General features: G+C 44.7%; 2 protein-coding genes and 1 pseudogene across 2 annotated transcripts; all 3 read left to right on the top strand.

Annotated features, from left to right (window-relative positions):
• The first annotated feature begins 2437 nt into the window (after positions 1–2437).
• Positions 2438–18033, top strand: LOC127786196 (protein Rf1, mitochondrial-like; annotated as a pseudogene).
• LOC127786192 (vacuolar-sorting protein BRO1) lies at positions 7587–13057 on the top strand. The gene is made up of 8 exons (XM_052313528.1): positions 7587–8379; positions 8959–9909; positions 10076–10165; positions 10256–10324; positions 11091–11231; positions 11509–11557; positions 12010–12113; positions 12239–13057. The coding sequence occupies exons 1-8, from the start codon at positions 7708–7710 to the stop codon at positions 12812–12814; spliced, it is 2652 nt and encodes an 883-aa protein (XP_052169488.1). The 5' UTR covers positions 7587–7707; the 3' UTR covers positions 12815–13057.
• On the top strand, positions 14773–16698 carry LOC127786195 (protein Rf1, mitochondrial-like). The gene has a single exon (XM_052313531.1). The coding sequence runs from the start codon at positions 14846–14848 to the stop codon at positions 16220–16222; it is 1377 nt and encodes a 458-aa protein (XP_052169491.1). The 5' UTR covers positions 14773–14845; the 3' UTR covers positions 16223–16698.
• Positions 18034–18634: the final 601 nt, after the last annotated feature.

The following is an 18634-nucleotide window of genomic DNA, read 5'->3' as shown; positions in this document are numbered from 1 at the left end:
GCGACCTCCGCGCGTACCTGCGGAGATCGAGGCGGTCGCCGGCCCGCGGTTCGACGCGGCGGTGAGCAGGGCGGTGCCGCCGTCGTCGTCGCAGCTCGGGATTGCCTGGCAGGACGACGCGGCGGCGGCGGCGGCGGGGGGATGGCACAGGTGGAGTACGGCGGGCGCGGCGGCGTGCCAGTGGCACACGTCGCTGGTGACCGAGCGGGAGGTGGCGATGTTCGCGCTCGCGGCGGAGTCGGCGCGGGCGGCGGCGGCGGAGGACAGGCGCGGTGCGGACGGGATCCGGCGGGCGTGCGCCGCGCTCTGCGATGCGGCCGGCGCGCTGAGGGAGGCGGCGGGCGGAGCCGACGCTGGCGCCGCGACGGGCATGTCGCCCGCGCGCGTCACGGCGCTGGAGGGCCTGATGCTGGCGTAGGCGCTGGAGTGCTACTTCGAGCTCGCCGTCGCCGGAGGGAGGCCGCCGGCGCTGTGCTCGATGGTGGCGAGGCAGGTGAGCCTGGACTACGGCGACGTGCGCGCCGCGCTGGAGGCCCCCGAGCTGCGGCAGCAGCACGCCGACCACCGGCAGTGGGCGGCGCACGAGGAGGCGAAGGCGGCCTACTTCGCCGCCGAGGCGTGCCTCCGGGCGGCGCGCGAGCGGCGTGCCGAGGGAGACGTCGGCGTGGCGATAGCGCGGCTGAGGCAGGCGGCGGCGACGCTCAAGGGATCGAAGCCTCTCAAGAAGGCGGCGCGCCGGTGCACGCCGCCGCCAAGTGGCTGAAGCGGGAGGTGGAGGCCGAGCTCGCCGGCGCCGAGCACGACAACGGCATGATCTACTACATGGCGGTTCCGGCCAACGGAGAGCTCGCCGAGCTGCCCGGGCTGCAGCAGAGGCTCGTCCAGCCCACCCCATTGGAGAACATCCTGCAGCAAGGAACGCACGGCGACGGCGGAGCTCCGGCGGCCGGCGGCTAGCCGCCGTCGCGCGCGTAGCTGAAGTAATGGACATTGCTGTTCATAGTGTATTTGTTACATTGAATCGAGAGTTTCGAGACGCTGGCACGTTGCATTTCATGGAGGCCTGTCTCAAAAGGTGGATTTGTTTTTTTTTTTAAAAAAAAAAAGAAATTGCTACCGAACACTGAAAAATCATGTAATTGACTGAAAGACACAACAAAAACGTGAAACTGTCGATGAAAACTACAAAAGTTGTGTAATTAGCTGTAGGACACCCGGAGGCATTATTTTATAATTTTTGGGCTGAAAGAGAGGAGATAAATTTCGTAATGACAGGAATACCCCCCACTACTCCTTCCTTTCTTCTCGATGCAGCGGACATGTAGGCCCGCGCACAGTGTTGTCCTTCCTCCTCTTGCCAGCGCTCCACTCCAAATCCTCTATCATCCATGGCCCAACCGACCGCTACCTTCACATCTTCACCCTCACCGCCCCTGTCCTTTCCCTTCTCATCTCGCTCCGGCCCCAGTGGTGACGCTAGCGGTCGCCTTCGTCGTCGTATCCTATGCCGCCCTCCTTCTGCTGTTCGCATGCCTCTGCGTCTACGAGCGGCGCCGGCGAGGGCGTGGCTCACGTGTGCGGTATAGGCAGCCTCCATGCTACTCACCACCATGTTCGTATGGAAGGTCGCGGCGCTCATGCTGTGGCCCATGGTTGCCGTGGTGTGGGGGCTCTCCGTAGTCACCGTGCTCGACATGGTTTACCACAGAACTTTACTCAAATCCGAGCGATTTTGATCGAGATTTCAAAATGGAATCCTGAGGGCAATCGAAGGGTAAAGTGAGGGCATCAAATCTCCTCAGCCTATTCTGGAAAAATGCGAGGGAATCGATTAGATTTTAGAAGGGATGCAACGGCGTTGGTCGGCGTTGGACGATGGCGAGAAGAGGACGATGACACTGTACGCGGGCCCACATATCAGCTGCATCCAGAAGATAGAAAAAAATAGAGGGGGCATTCCCGTCATTTCGAAATTTCTCTCCCCATAATTCCTCCCCTATCGTTTTTTCTTCTTTTTTTCCAGGTAGAGAAGAGGGAACAGAGGAGCGGGGCACTGGTGCTCCGGTGGCTGGGAGGTGGCGACGTCGGCGGCCGAATGTGTTCCCGAGCGCCGCGCTGGAGAGCCCCGAGCTGCGACGGCATCACGCCGACTACCGGCCGTGGGCGGTGCACATGGAGGCAAAGCCGGTCTACTTCGCGTCGAGGCGTGCCTCCGGGCGGCCCGAGCTGCAGCAGCAGCTCGTCCGGCCCACCCCAATCTGGGCCGATTGGGCCGATCTCAGCCTCCCGGAGCGGAGACCGATCTGGGCCGTCCATCCGCGCCGCCCAGCCAATCGGACGGTGGGTGTATTACTGTACTGCCCAGGTCGGTGACCGTACAAGCCGGAATATTCAGTAGCGTCGTTCGCTCCCTGGCTTCTCCATTTCTTCAGCTCCGCCGCCGCCGCCGCCGCCGGCGGCAGGCGTGGCGCGGCGGCGGCGGCGGCGGCAGGCATGGCGCGCCGTGTCACCACCCTTACCCGCGCCCGCACCCGCGCCCGCGGCGGCGGCGTCCCCAGCGCGCAGGGTGGTACGACCCAAGACCTAGGGCGCGCGGGGGGCAGTGGCACCGAGGGCGCACGCCACGTGCTCGACGAATTGCCGCTACGGGGCTGGGGCGCCTCGATCTACAGCTTCAACCGCACCCTCACCGACGTCGCGCGTGACAGCCCAGCCGCATCAGTTTCGCTCTTCAACCGCATGGCCCGAGCCGGCGCCGACGAGGTAACTCCCGACTTGTGCACCTACAGCATTCTCATCGGTTGCTGCTGCCGCGCGGGCCGCTTGGACCTCGGTTTCGCGGCCTTGGGCAATGTCATTAAGAAGGGATTTAGAGTGGAAGCCATCACCTTCGCTCCTCTGCTCAAGGGCCTCTGTGCCGACAAGAGGACGAGCGACGCAATGGACATAGTGCTCTGCAGAATGACCCAGCTCGGCTGCATACCAAATGTCTTCTCCTGCACCATTCTTCTCAAGGGTCTGTGTGATGAGAACAGAAGCCAAGAAGCTCTCGAGCTGCTGCACATGATGGCTGATGATCGAGGAGGAGGTAGCCCACCTGATGTGGTGTCGTATACCACTGTCATCAATGGCTTCTTCAAAGAGGGGGATTCAGACAAAGCTTACAGTACATACCATGAAATGCTTGATCGGAGGATTTCACCAAATGTTGTGACTTACAGCTCTATTATTGCTGCGTTATGCAAGGCTCAAGCTATGGACAAAGCCATGGAGGTACTTAACACCATGGTTAAGAATGGTGTCATGCCTGATTGCATGACATATAATAGTATTCTGCATGGATATTGCTCTTCAGGCAGCCAAAAGAGGCTATTGGAACTCTCAGAAAGATGCGCAGTGATGGTGTCGAACCAAATGTTGTTACTTATAGATCAATGATGAATTATCTTTGCAAGAATGGAAGATGCACCGAAGCTAGAAAGATTTTCGATTCTATGACCAAGAGGGGCCTAGAGCCTGATATTGCTACCTATCGTACCCTGCTTCAGGGGTATGCTACCAAAGGAGCCCTTGTTGAGATGCATGCTCTCTTGGATTTGATGGTACGAAATGGTATCCAACTGGATCATCATGTATTCAACATTCTAATATGTGCATACGCTAAACAAGAGAAAGTAGATCAGGCAATGCTTGTATTCAGCAAAATGAGGCAGCATGGATTGAATCCGAATGTAGTGTGCTATGGAACAGTTATAGATGTACTTTGCAAGTCAGGCAGCGTAGATGATGCTATGCTTTATTTTGAGCAGATGATCGATGAAGGACTAACCCCTAACATTATACTTTCTGTTTCCTCAGTCTTATTCTAAAAATAATTTATACTTTCTGTTTCCTGTTAGTGATGGCTATAACCATTAGATGGCTTTTTACAAATTTAGATGATAATTATCATTGTTCAATTTATTGCTGAAATTCTTATCTGTATGCATCATTGTTAACACAGCGACAACCAGGAAATTAGTTCTTCTTGAGCTAATCATTTCCCTCCCTAGTTCTGTCATACCTGTGCGGCTATATTACTGTCAGCTGCTTATGATGGCTGCAAAACTATTTCTTTTGTAGGATCCTGAGTTCTACAAGTATTTGGAGAAGTGAGATAAAGAGCTCTTGGGATTTGACGATGATGACTTTGATGTAACACAAAACTATTTAATTAATTATTTTTCATTTTTCTGGTGTCTTCCCTGCTGCTTGATATGCTGGAAATGGAAGAACTTGGAGGGAAACCAGATGCTGTAGGCAAAGCTGTGAATCTGTTCAGTGTTAAACAGGTATATTTTCTCGTAATACAACACTTCCTTTGGGAGCACTACTTTGAAAAACCTTTTAATAGGTACTTTTTTCTGGCAGGTAGATAAGAAAACAGTGAAGACGCGTGCCTTTCAGGAAGCATGCATCTTTTCCGCGGTTGATGAGTTGGGCTAAGCATTTGGCCCAATGGAGAGAGATCAAAGATCTTATCCATCAGGTTTGTGCCTGTTTTTTATTCTCTTTTCCAAGAGGTTTTCCACCGGTTTTTGGTGTAAATGTTAGCATGTTTCTAGGTGTAAATTGATTCCCATGCATTGCTATATAATCTTGGCCAATGGTTTTTAGTGCCTGTTTTCAAATTTGGTTAGCTGTCAATCAGGAGGTGCATGCTATTAAATTTACTTTTGCCGATGCAAAACTGTCCATTTTCAGTTTTTGAATTCATAAAACTCCATACTAGCTTGAAGAATATTAGCAATACTAGCTTTCTTCCAAGCTAACCATTAGTTGTTAGAGAAGAAGGCAACGCTCAAAATGTCCTTTTTAGTTTTTATGTTTGTTCTGCAGACACTTGTCTGTAAATTTGAAATTAATTAAGCAGGTTTGGATAAGCTGCTTACTTTTAATATGTATAGACTTCAAATATCCTTTGGCTGATTGCATCCAAAATTGCTACGGAAAGTCTGAAATTTTGTTTAGATCATGCCAATAATGCATGCAGAAAAGTTTATTTTGGTTTTATAGGCAGGCTACAGGCATGACATTGCTGGGTCAATGGCTTGAAAGCTGAAACAGTAACCTACAATATGGAAGTAACTAAAACGCTGGGCATTTTGCTTTCAAATTTTTGAATGCCAGTTATGTTTGACAGTCCTTTGCACTTTGCATTTAATCAAGATGTCCATATCTCGGGTAGATAAATTGTTTATCTTTTATGATATCAATTGGATATTCGAAGTCACATCCTACTACTACTAATTTGATGATGCATTAGTTTCGATCACAAGCATGTTTTTTGGCAGATCGATATCAGAAATTAATGGGAGGATGGTGGTGTGCTTGCAAGGCTGGACGTTTGCTACCAGAGGAGTGTCCTGTAATACGAGGCATGCAGTTCAGTGTCCTGTAATAGGAGTGAATCGGTGTAATTTCTGAAGAAATTACGCATTTGCTTCCCTCTGATTTCGCGTTGGGGGGCAACATGGCTTTGCGCCTGAAGATTAGTAGTATTAGGCTAACAGACTGTTGAGCTAATATTTGGTGCCGCACCGGAGAAACTGAATAGTATATGTTGTTAACAGATTGGCAGGTACGGTAGGAGAAACCGGTGATATGGTTTAGTTGAATTTTGACCAAATTTAAAATTCCAGAAAAAATAAAAAAAATTGAAAAAAATCATGGATGTTGTTCTTTAATTGTACCTGCCAATGGTGAAGAAATTTTTTGAAATAGAGTAAGTTAAATTCAAATTTGAGGATAAAACCAAAAATAGTTTACAAATTGGAAAAAGGAAGACAATATTAGGCCTTAAGTATCCTACATATCCTTCTAATTATTCTCAATTTCTAGTTTTCTACACATATTCAGCCATATTTTTGTTTTTTTCCTATTTATTTTTCATTTACATGATTTCAGCTATACAGCCCGCGATAACCGCGACCGTGCGATATCACGGTTATCGCGGTAAACCGTGCGGTAACCACGGTGAAATCGCGAAACCGCCAAGTTTTGAATTCGAATTTTTGGATGTGATGTTTGTACAATTTTAGATGGTTATCGCGCTACTGTGGGGTGGCAGTAACCCCAGTCCAAACGATAAGGTAAACCTTGGTCGCACAAATTTGACCTAAAAACCGACCGGTTATTGTGCTACCACGGGGTGCCTCAGTAGGACCTTATTTCATGGGTTCAACTCCCCATGGGAGTGAATTTTCTAGGAATTAGTGGCATTGTGCTTTCAACGGTAGGCGACGTACCGGTTGACAACGAGGCGCCTGTGATGACTTCGTCAATTTTAAGGATGATTTGTCGGCCCAATCTTCGAAGATTATAGGGGTAGGGTTTGTGCACGTGCGTTCATAAGGGTGAGTGTGCGTATGTTATAAGTGTTTACGTTATACTGTATAATTCTAAAAAAATAATAATCATCCCATAACTTTCGACCCGAAAACGAATGTCAATTCGACCCAAAAGTGCATCTAAAGTTATCCCATTTCACATCCACGGTAAATTTAAAGTTTATACATTAATGTGATTTAAAATTTAAAATTATTTGAAATGTGTATAAAATAAATTATCTAAATATTATCAAGGTAGTCATAGATATAGATCATGAATTTATGTTGCTAGAAATATCCAGCTTATAAAAAAAAATCCTAGATACATAGCTGTAGCAAAAGAGATTTAGATTTTATCTCGATTTCCGTTATCATTTTTTCAATTAATAATTTGTTAAGTTTGTAATAATTTAAATCTAATCAATTATGTGCTAATGAATTTCTCGTTTTACGTTACATCTATTTCAAACATCACCTTAGAGCAGGTAGAATATTGGATTATAAGTCAGCTATAAGTATATATCGAGGAGATAAAAGAAGAGAGAGATAAGTAGCGGGCTACAGATTTATAGCCAGCTGCAGCACAGACTTCACGATGCAATGTGCCTACAGTCTAACATATACCTTTACATATAACTATTGTATGAATTGAGGGTGTGTTCGCAGTTGCTAGTTCCCAACCAGGGACAGTACGCACGTGATTAATTAAGTAGTACTCCCTCCGTTTTATATTATAAGTTTTCTAGCATTGCTCACATTTATATAGATGTTAATGAATCTATACATAATATCTATATAAATATGGGCAATGCTAGAAAGTCTTATAATATAAAACGGAGGAAGTATTAGCTAATTTTTTTTTAAAAAAATGGATTAATTTGATTTTTTAAGCAACTTCCGTTTCGTGTAGAAACTTTTTTAAAAACACACCATTTAGCAGTTTAAAAAGCGTACGTGTGAAAAACAAGAAAGAGAGGTTGGGAAAAGGGGCATCCGAACACAGCTTGAGTATAAATGATTTGGAGCTGGTACCAGTACCGGTCACACGCGGACGCGGTGCACCGACCGTCCGACCCAACCCCAGCCCCAGCACGAATCTCAACGCGACGCCCCCCCCCCCCCCCCCCCCCCCCCCCCCCCGGGGCGCCCGCCCCGACGCGGCGAAGCAAGCAATCCTCCTCCTCCTCATCACACAACACAAGACGACTGACTACTCCTACCGCGACGGCTTCCAACTTCCCCCAATTTTTCTCTCCTCTTTTTTTTTTTTCTTCCTTTCCTTCGCCGCGAAGCACTCCACCGCCGCCGCCGCCCCCGATCTCTTCCTCCGGCGGCCGCCATGTCGTCGGCGGCGAACGTGATGCTGGCGATCCACGAGAAGAGGACCACCCCCACCGACCTCTACCGCCCGCTCCGCCTCTACATCGCCTCCGCCTACTCGGAGCGGGAGGCGGCCGCGGCCGACGACGACCTCGCCGCGGTGCGCGACCTGCGCGCCGACGTCGAGCAGCCGTCGCTCCCGGACCCGTCCTCCCTCGAGCGAAGGCGGGACGCGCTCCTCGCCTACGCGCGCGCCCTGTCCCTCGTCGAGCCCCGCTTCCCCATCTCCTCCGACCGCGCCCACGTCCACTCCCTCGCCTTCACCTGGCACGACGCCTTCAAGACCGGCAAGAAGGCCAGCGTCGCCTCCATCCACCTCGAGAAGGCCGCCGTGCTCTTCAACCTCGCCGCCGTCTACTCCCAGATCGCGCTCGCCGCGGACCGGGCCACCGACGTCGGGATCAGGACCGCGTGCGGCTCGTTCCAGAGCGCGGCGGGGGCGTTCGCGTGGATGAGGGAGAGCGGCGTCGCCGCCAAGGCCGTCGCGGCCGGGGCCACCACCGTCGACGTCACCCCCGAGTGCGCCGCCATGCTGGAGAAGCTCATGCTCGCGCAGGCGCAGGAGTGCTTCTTCGAGAAGGTGATAGCCGGTGGGAAGCCGCCCACGCTGTGCTCCAAGGTTGCCCGGCAGGTGAGCCTCTTCTTGCTCTGCCTCCTCTTGTTCAGGTTATTTCGATGATATGAGCTGATAATAATGTAGTGAGGGAGCTTATTTCGATTTATGTGGCTAGTATTTTGGAATGCTTTTTGTGGAGTCGTTTGATGGGGATACTGTCTGTAATTACCATCCACAGGTGACTTAACATAGCAACTTGTAGTTTTGGGAATTTGTCTAAATAAGTGCTCCTTTAGATGCTATCTTTAGTGTTGATAATAATAATTGGACTTTGCTATGGTGATTGGTGAACCATTGGGCATGAAGTCTGTCTTGATAGCATGATAAACTTGAGTTGTGGCATCATCCCATGGAGTGATCATATTTTAAATGAAACTGACTGGTTACAATATGATTGATTTGGTAGCATTCATGTGTCTCTCCTGGTGGTAAATAGAAGCTAGATTAGGTCTTGCAGTTTATTTGATTAAATAAAGTACAATTTGCAGGGTTTACTGCTTTTACAAACATTCAAGATACAAATATTTCTTCACCTTTTTGTAATATTGGTGTCAGATGTGCTATTGGATTGATTTGTGGATGTCCCTTTTTCAGGTGGGCATATTCTATGAAGAAGCCTATGCAGCTCTTAGCGCAGCTCCTCTCAGTCAGCACTTTGATAAGACATGGGTTTCTCATGTCCAGCTGAAGGCAGCTCAGTTCTATGCTGATGCTTGCTATAGGTGTTCTTTGGATCTTCACGAGAAAGAAGAAATTGCACAGGAAATTGCACGTCTGAAGATTGGAATTAGCGCTTTGGCAGATGCCAAGAAGGTGGCCAGGGGAGTTGCTGCCCCACTTCTTGATTCTGTTAATAAGCTGGAGAGTAATATGAAGACCAACTTGGAGAGGGCTATGAAAGAGAATGACCGTGTTTATCTGATGAGGGTTCCGGATGCTAGTTCTCTTGGCGCGCTCCCTGCAGCATCACTTGTAAAGCCTACATCTTTGGCTGAAGTTCTAGATGCTAGCAAAGAGAGGCTTTTTTCATCACTTGTGCCTGATGGAAGCATGAAAGCACTTTCCAAGTACACTGAGATGGTAGATAACATCATCAGGACTCAAGCGGAGAAATTACAGCAAGCTAGTGAGATCACTAGAGTTAGGTTGAAGGAAATGGACTTGCCCGATTCCATTCTTTCATTAGAAGGTAATATCACCTTACCTTTAGATTTGAAGGAAGACGTTGAGGCTGTTCAGATAAGCGGAGGCCCTGCTGGATTGGAAGCGGAGTTGCAGCAGCTTAGGGATTTAAGCAGAGTCAATCAGGAATTACTTGTTCAGACCGAAGAGATGCTGCAGAAGGAGGCGAATGAAGATGCTCAGTTTCGGACGCAATTCGGGAGTCGTTGGACTAGACCTCAATCTAGCACCCTAACAAAAAACATTCAAGACCGATTGAATCTGTTTGCTTCTAATCTTAAGACAGCTGGTGATAGTGATTCTCAGATTGAGCGAGGTTTGAAGGAGAGCTATCCATTGATGTCTATTCTTGACAGAAGACCGGTGAGAGTTAAAAATATATTATACTAGATAGTGTTCTTGTTTTTTTTTTCTTCAACTTGTCTTTCTTGATATGCTTCATTATGAATTTCAATGATGTTATTCAATCCTACACTCTTTTTTTTTTTTTCATATTTGGTCTGTTACATATTGCTATTATATATTGCAGATAGAGTCTGCACTACCGAGTATTTCTAGGCCTATTATGTCCTTGGATGGGAATGAGGATGCTATTGTTGGAGCCCTTAAACAAAGCTTGGTAATCTACATTGTTTTTCTTAGCTGGCAAGTTTGATGTAAAGCTTCACTTGTTTTAAAACTTAAAAACAAATTTGATGTGCTTTTACAGAGGCAACTAGAATCTCTAGGAGCACAGAGAGCAGGTCTTGAAGACATGCTTAAAGAAATGAAGAGAAAGGTACTATCTTTTATTGCTTATTTTGATATCGTGTACATAAACTAGTATAAGTCCCAGACATATGTTATGACAGATTAGGAATTTCTTTTGTTCAGTATTAGCTTGTTGATAATCATGTAGTTGACTTTTGTTTTATGTTTAAAAGCTCATGCAAATATTCTGATTCTTCTACATTTGGTCGTATGTTGAAATATCCATGTTTTTACTTTTTTTTTAGAATGCAGGAGAGCTGCTTTATTTCATTAAGAAGGAAAAAAACCAGCCATGCAACCAAGGGCTCACAAGCCCTTCCACAAATAGCATCACTCTTTTTTTTTTTTTTTACATTTGAACCTAGTCTTCTTGCGATCGCTTCATCCCCCCCCCCCCCCTCTCTCCTTTGTATGGACCTATCTCCTGAAGTGTTACTCATTATTTTTTACTGCATTTTACTGGCAATAAAATTAGTTTACAACCAGTTGCCCATTGATCTTCACTATGGATGGATCATGTTCATGCCTGATATGTGGTGTTCTTGGAGTCCTATGCTTGTACGTGTATGTGATAACCTGCTAGGAACCAATTAAAAGCTATACATGTGCTCTCCGTTTAACTTCCACTTGACAAGTTTTCAGGGAGGTCTTGCATTTTCTTTTCAAAGTTTGTTTGTCCTTGGCACCTTGTAACGGTCGAATTCAATATCTGTATTCATGACTGATAGTGACACATATAACCTGTGATGCCATCATGTTCATTTAGAATTATGACATACAAATATTTCTATCAGGATGACATACTCCCTAAATTGATGGCCGGTGTTGGATCACACGATGATCTTTTTAAGAAGGAGATTTCAAAGTATGATCCTGTCTGTGCTGAGATAGCTGATAACATTGTGGCGCAAGAACAACTGCTGCTACAAATACAGGTAAGCCACCATTCCTGATAAAGATTGATATAGTCCACCTTTGCAATTCTCTTATTCTAGAAGTTCAATGTAAACACCTTTCTGCTAAAATCTAGATAGACATCCCCCAAAAAATGTAATTATATTGAAATTTTTAAACGTCTAATAGCATCAATGGTTTAGTTGGTATTAGCAAAGAAAGAACAACCAGAAAATATTTTGAAGAGTTAACTATACTGTATTTCATGTTCTTTCGTCCTTATGTCTAACACTATTTATATTTTGGATTTCTGCACAGGCACAAAATGAACAGTTTGCTGCGGTGTTCAACCTAGAGGATTACAAAGGTATCCCTTCTGATTTATTCATCAATGGATTATATTGTGCGCTTAGTGACTTTGATAGCTGGATTTTTGCCCATTCTTAGGTAGCAACTAATGATTTGGATGTGGGATAATTATTTCTGTTACACTTACCAATAAGGTTGGGAACTTATATATACACATACCTAGTCATCAAATTGTCTGCTAGCTAAAACAACAGAATGCTGTGTTGTTTGTATGCATGTGTTTTTCTCTGTTAACCATTCAATTATGTTTCTTCGTTGAATACATTTTCTCCTCCTAGTTCTAGTTCAATTTAAGATATGAAGAACCATTGATGCTGGAACTTGGTCTCTTTAATTCTAATTTACAATTATTTTATCATGTAAATAGTACCACAATTAGTGTTTTTAAGTATGTATCCTGGTTTGTAAGCAATGAGCTGTGTAGGCCTGATTTGTGAAGCATGTTTTCAGTTGCTCGTGAGAGATGTTACAAGCAAATTGCTGCGGCTGTTGCTAAATACCGAGATATTAAGAAGAACATTAATGAAGGCCTCAATTTTTATGTGACATTACAGGTAAATGCGCGTCTCTGTTGCATTCTGTTTCTACTGTAGTTAGGATATATATGATGACAGTTACCATTGTATGTAGGAGGACCACTGTATATGTATTTATATCCTGAAATGGTCCTTTTGTGCAGGAAGCAATTGGCAAAATAAAGCAGCAGTGCAGTGACTTCATAATGACCCGAAACATTCAATGCCGTGAAATGATCGAAGATGTGCAGAAGAAGCTAGCAGGTTTCAGCTTCTCATCTTCTTCCAGCCAAGCAAGCATGCAGAGGAACACTTCTGTGCCACCAGATCAGAACAGTCCATCACCACCACCACCGTCGTCGCATGCTCCCCATGCTCAGGGCCCATATGGTGTTCCACCCGGAGGGGATTCAAGACCCGGGTACTCTCAGCCCGAGCAAAGACCTGCTTACTCACAGCCATACCCGCCCTATGGCGCGCCACCGCAACAGCCTCCATATGGTGCGCCGTCGCAACAGCCTCCTTATGGCGCGCCCCACCCTGGTCACTACCAACAGCCACCACACCAGCAACCTCCCAACCATGACTATGGCCAACAAGCATATCCTGGAGGATGGCGCGGGCAGTACTACAATCCACATCAGCCCCAGCCGCAGCCACAGCCGCCATATCCTCAGCCACCGTACAATGCCCAGGGTTCTTACCCTCCTCACCAGAGCAGCTACTACAGGCCTCAATGAGAGATGGTTTTGGGATGTGGCAGAACATGTTTGTGTGCCTCTTTTTATTTTTCTTCAGACTGCGCATATGTGAATTACGTTTTATGGTGTACTGCTTACAAAGTGAGGTGGTGTAATATCGATTGGTGTCAGGTTGGTTAGACAATAGCCTGTATCATTTGGTCCGTATTAATAATGTTGAATATGATATATACAGGCCACGCGCCTGCAATCCCCATTAATATGTGCCATTGTTGAGCAGTATTTCTCTCTCTTGCCAAATTTTGTACTACTTGTCAGTGAACACCATCCTGACGTTTTTCCGCGAAGGATGTCATAGGGATATTGAAGGTACAAACTGCACAATAACTGAAAGGAGGATACTTACAAAAATAATAGAGAATGATCCACAAAAATATGTGATTTTGCTAGGTACTCCCTCTGTTCTAAATATAACAAGGTTTTTACATCACGTTTATAGAAAAATATATTAACATTTATAATACAAAATAAATACATTCTCATGACCTATTTTAATTATGGATTTAATAACTGATTTAACGTTGCAATACTAAAATAAATACGTTATTAAGAGCTATTTTAATTATAGATTTAATGAAAATGTTTGTTAATACTGGTGTATTCTTTTTTACTTCCCCTATTTCACACTATAAATCGTGTTGAGTTTTGAATAGATTTACGTGTGGATTTATGCATATGTTTTACACTTCCTCTATCACATAATACAAGGGATTTTAGAGGATATGACATATCGCATTACTACGAATCTGGACACTATCTAAATTCGTAGTACTAGAATGTGTCACATTCCTTTAAAATCTCTTATATTGTACTCTCTCTGACTCACAAAAAGTTCAATGTGGATATAAGAGGATAAACAAAGGATCAAAGTACCCCTAATTAATAGCAAAGTTATATTGATGGGTGGGTAGGTGTGGGATATTGAAGATATGAAACTTCTCGATTTTACGGATGGATGGTAGGTAAGAAGTTAGAAATTGTTTATTTTGGAACAAATTTTAAACTTTAGAAGTTGGTTTATTTTGAGACGGAGAGACTATATGTGTTTGGATCAAGGGACTAATTTTTTTTTGTCCCTGACATATCGGATGTTTGGATATTAATTTGGAGTATTAAATATAGACTAATAATAAAAATAATTGCATAAATGAGAGCTAATTCACAAGACAAATTTTTTAAGCCTAATTAATCCACAATTAGCACATGTTTACTATAACATTGATTAGGCAAATCATGGATTAATTAGTCTCAATAGGTTCCTCTCACGAATTAGTCCAGGATCATGGAATGGGTTTTGTCATTAGTCTACGTTTAATACTTCTAATTAGTGTCGAAACATCCGATGTGATAGGGACTAATTTTTAGTCCCTAGATCTAAACACCACCTGGAAAACATCATATAACGTGAAACGAAGGGAGGATATATAGTCAGGGGGTGATGCTACAATAAACATATGCTAATTATGGATTAATTAAATTTAAAAGATTCGTCTCACTAATTAGCTTTCATTTATACAATTAGTTTTATTATTAGTCTATGTTTAATACTCTTAATTAGCGCCTAAATTTTCAAAGTGACAAGGACTAAAATTTAGGCCCCGTTTGATGTGAACTACTAGAGACAAATTTTTATGGCACACAAAACGAGAAAGCTTATTAGCACATGATTAATTAATTATTAACTATTATAAATTTTAAAAAAATAGATTTATTTTATTTTTTAAAACAACTTTTATATAGATATTTTTTTTAAAAAAATACACCATTTAATAGTTTGAAGAGCGTGCTAATGGAAAACGAGGAAGTTGAAGTTGAAGTTGGAGAAATAGAACTCACCCTTGCTATGCAAACACCCCCTCAATGTTAGTACTGTAACATGGGAGTGAGGGATAAAAGCATTGCCCTCACTCGCGCATCAAACGTGAGGGCACCCCTCCCTTCCCCTGGCGCCCGCGGCGGCGCTGATCTGTTCGCCGCTGTCCGTCAGGCCTGGCGCCCGCGGGGGCAGGCATGGCGCGCCGCGTCCCTACCCGCCCGCGCGGCGGCGGCGGCGGCGGCGTCCCACGCTCGGAGGGCTCGATCCAAGGGCGAGGAGGCCGCGCGGGGGGCAGTGGCGCCGAGGACGCACGCCACGTGTTCGACGAATTGCTCCGGCGTGGCAGGGGCGCCTCGATCTACGGCTTGAACCGCGCCCTCGCCGACGTCGCGCGTCACAGCCCCGCGGCCGCCGTGTCCCGCTACAACCGCATGGCCCGAGCCGGCGCCGACGAGGTAACTCCCGACTTGTGCACCTACAGCATTCTCATCGGTTGCTGCTGCCGCGCGGGCCGCTTGGACCTCGGTTTCGCGGCCTTGGGCAATGTCATTAAGAAGGTATTTAGAGTGGAAGCCATCACCTTCGCTCCTCTGCTCAAGGGCCTCTGTGCCGACAAGAGGACGAGCGACGCAATGGACATAGTGCTCCGCAGAATGACCGAGCTCAGCTGCATGCCAGATGTTTTCTCCTGCACCATTCTTCTCAAGGGTCTGTGTGATGAGAACAGAAGCCAAGAAGCTCTCGAGCTGCTGCACATGATGGCTGATGATCGAGGAGGAGGTAGCCCACCTGATGTGGTGTCGTATACCACTGTCATCCATGGCTTCTTCAAAGAGGGGGATTCAGACAAAGCTTACAGTACATACCATGAAATGCTTGATCGGAGGATTTCACCAAATGTTGTGACTTACAGCTCTATTATTGCTGCGTTATGCAAGGCTCAAGCTATGGACAAAGCCATGGAGGTACTTAACACCATGGTTAAGAATGGTGTCATGCCTGATTGCATGACATATAATAGTATTCTGCATGGATATTGCTCTTCAGGGCAGCCAAAAGAGGCTATTGGAACTCTCAAAAAGATGCGCAGTGATGGTGTCGAACCAAATGTTGTTACTTATAGATCACTGATGAATTATCTTTGCAAGAATGGAAGATGCACCGAAGCTAGAAAGATTTTCGATTCTATGACCAAGAGGGGCCTAGAGCCTGATATTGCTACCTATCGTACCCTGCTTCAGGGGTATGCTACCAAAGGAGCCCTTGTTGAGATGCATGCTCTCTTGGATTTGATGGTACGAAATGGTATCCAACCGGATCATCATGTATTCAAAATTCTAATATGTGCATACGCTAAACAAGAGAAAGTAGATCAGGCAATGCTTGTATTCAGCAAAATGAGGCAGCATGGATTGAATCCGAATGTAGTGTGCTATGGAACAGTTATAGATGTACTTTGCAAGTCAGGCAGTGTAGATGATGCTATGCTTTATTTTGAGCAGATGATCGATGAAGGACTAACCCCTAACATTTTTTCTGCTTATATTGGATTTATAGGTGTTTATATATAAAGGTAGTTCTACAGTTGTACTTCCACTTTTAGTGTGGAACACCCTATGCCTTTGGTTTAGTGGCACCGGCATTGCAATTGGGGCAGATGAAACTGAAGAAAGCATATGTGTTAAGCATATCCAAATTCTATTTTAAGTACTTTCAGATTAGTGGCTTGCACTTTGAAGACACCTTCTTTTTTGGAATAACGAACATGTATTAACTTGACTTTTGGACAGTCTTGTTCTAAAAATAATTGATACTTTCTGTTTCCTGTTAGTGATGGCTATAACCATTAGATGGCTTTTTACAAATTTAGATGATAATTATCATTGTTCAATTTATTGCTGAAATTCTTATCTGTATGCATCATTGTTAACACAGCGACAACCAGGAAATTAGTTCTTCTTGAGCTAATCATTTCCCTCCGTAGTTCTGTCATACCTGTGCTGCTATATTACTGTCAGCTGCTTATGATGGCTGCAAAACTCTTTCTTTTGTAGGATCCTGAGTTCTACAAGTATTTGGAGAAGTGTGATAAAGAGCTCTTGGAATTTGACGATGATGACTTTGATGTAACACAAAACTATTTAATTAATTATTTTTCATTTTTCTGGTGTCTTCCCTGCTGCTTGATATGCTGGAAATGGAAGAACTTGGAGGGAAACCAGATGCTGTAGGCAAAGCTGTGAATCTGTTCAGTGTTAAACAGGTATATTTTCTCGTAATACAACACTTCCTTTGGGAGCACTACTTTGAAAAACCTTTTAATAGGTACTTTTTTCTGGCAGGTAGATAAGAAAACAGTGAAGACGCGTGCCTTTCAGGAAGCATGCATCTTTTCCGCGGTTGATGAGTTGGGCTAAGTATTTTGCCCAATGGAGCTGCTCCATTGCCTTCTTTGAGATGTCCTTTTTAACACTTGTCTGGCTTCAAAACTTTTGCAAAACCAACCGTTAAGGCTGACAGATTCCGGAGAGAGATCAAAGATCTTATCCATCAGGTTTGTGCCTGTTTTTTATTCTCTTTTCCAAGAGGTTTTCCACCGGTTTTGGTGTAAATGTTAGCATGTTTCTCGGTGTAAATTGATTCCCACGCATTGCTATATAATCTTGGCCAATGGTTTTTAGTGCCTGTTTTCAAATTTGGTTAGCTGTCAGTCAGGAGGTGCATGCTATTAAATTTACTTTTGCCGATGCAAAACTGTCCATTTTCAGTTTTTGAATTCATAAAACTCCATACTAGCTTGAAGAATATTAGCAATACTAGCTTTCTTCCAAGCTAACCATTAGTTGTTAGAGAAGAAGGCAACGCTCAAAATGTCCTTTTTAGTTTTTATGTTTGTTCTGCAGACACTTGTCTGTAAATTTGAAATTAATTAAGCAGGTTTGGATAAGCTGCTTACTTTTAATATGTATAGACTTCAAATATCCTTTGGCTGATTGCATCCAAAATTGCTACGGAAAGTCTGAAATTTTGTTTAGATTATGCCAACAATGCATGCAGAAAAGTTTATTTTGGTTTTATAGGCAGGCTACAGGCATGACATTGCTGGGTCAATAGCTTGAAAACTGAAACAGTAACCTACAATACGGAAGTAACTGAAACGCTGGGCATTTTGCTTTCAAATGTTTGAATGCCAGTTATGTTTGATAGTCCTTTGCACTTTGCATTTAATCAAGATGTCCATATCTCGGGTAGATAAATTGTTTATCTTTTATGATATCAATTGGATATTCGAAGTCACATCCTACTACTACTAATTTGATGATGCATTAGTTTCGATCACAAGCATGTTTTTTGGCAGATTGATATCAGAAATTAATGGGAGGATGGTGGTGTGCTTGCAAGGCTGGACGTTTGCTACCAGAGGAGTGTCCTGTAATACGAGGCATGCAGTTCAGTGTCCTGTAATAGGAGTGAATCGGTGTAATTTCTGAAGAAATTACGCGTTTGCTTCCCTCTGATTTCGCGTTGGGGGGACAACATGGCTTTGCGCCTGAAGATTAGTAGTATTAGGCTAACAGATTGTTGAGCTAATATTTGGTGCCGCACCGGAGAAACTGAATAGTATAAGTTGTTAACAGATAGGCTCATAGCTGATATGTGCTCTTGATTGTTGCTCAGTTTAATTACCGGCAAATTTAACGAGAGTAAATTCATCCCATCAGTGTTTGTAATTTCAGCCCAAATGCACGTGTGAGTTAGGCCTAAACCTGGCACAAATTCGGTCGGTAGTGTCGCACAGTTTCACTTATCGCGCGGCGGTTATCGCGCTTACCGCGGGGGTACGGTAGGAGAAACCGGCGATATGGTTTAGATGAATTTTGACCAAATTCAAAATTCTGGAAAAAAAATTGGAAAAAAAAATCATGGATATAGTTCTTGATTTGTACTTGCTAATGGTGAAGAAATTTTTTGAAATAGAGTAA

The sequence above is a fragment of the Oryza glaberrima genome, chromosome 10, assembly GCF_000147395.1.
Source record: "Oryza glaberrima chromosome 10, OglaRS2, whole genome shotgun sequence".
Taxonomy (NCBI): domain Eukaryota; kingdom Viridiplantae; phylum Streptophyta; class Magnoliopsida; order Poales; family Poaceae; genus Oryza; species Oryza glaberrima.
Note: the sequence above shows the minus strand (reverse complement) of the source record. Positions and strands in the feature narration are given on the sequence as shown.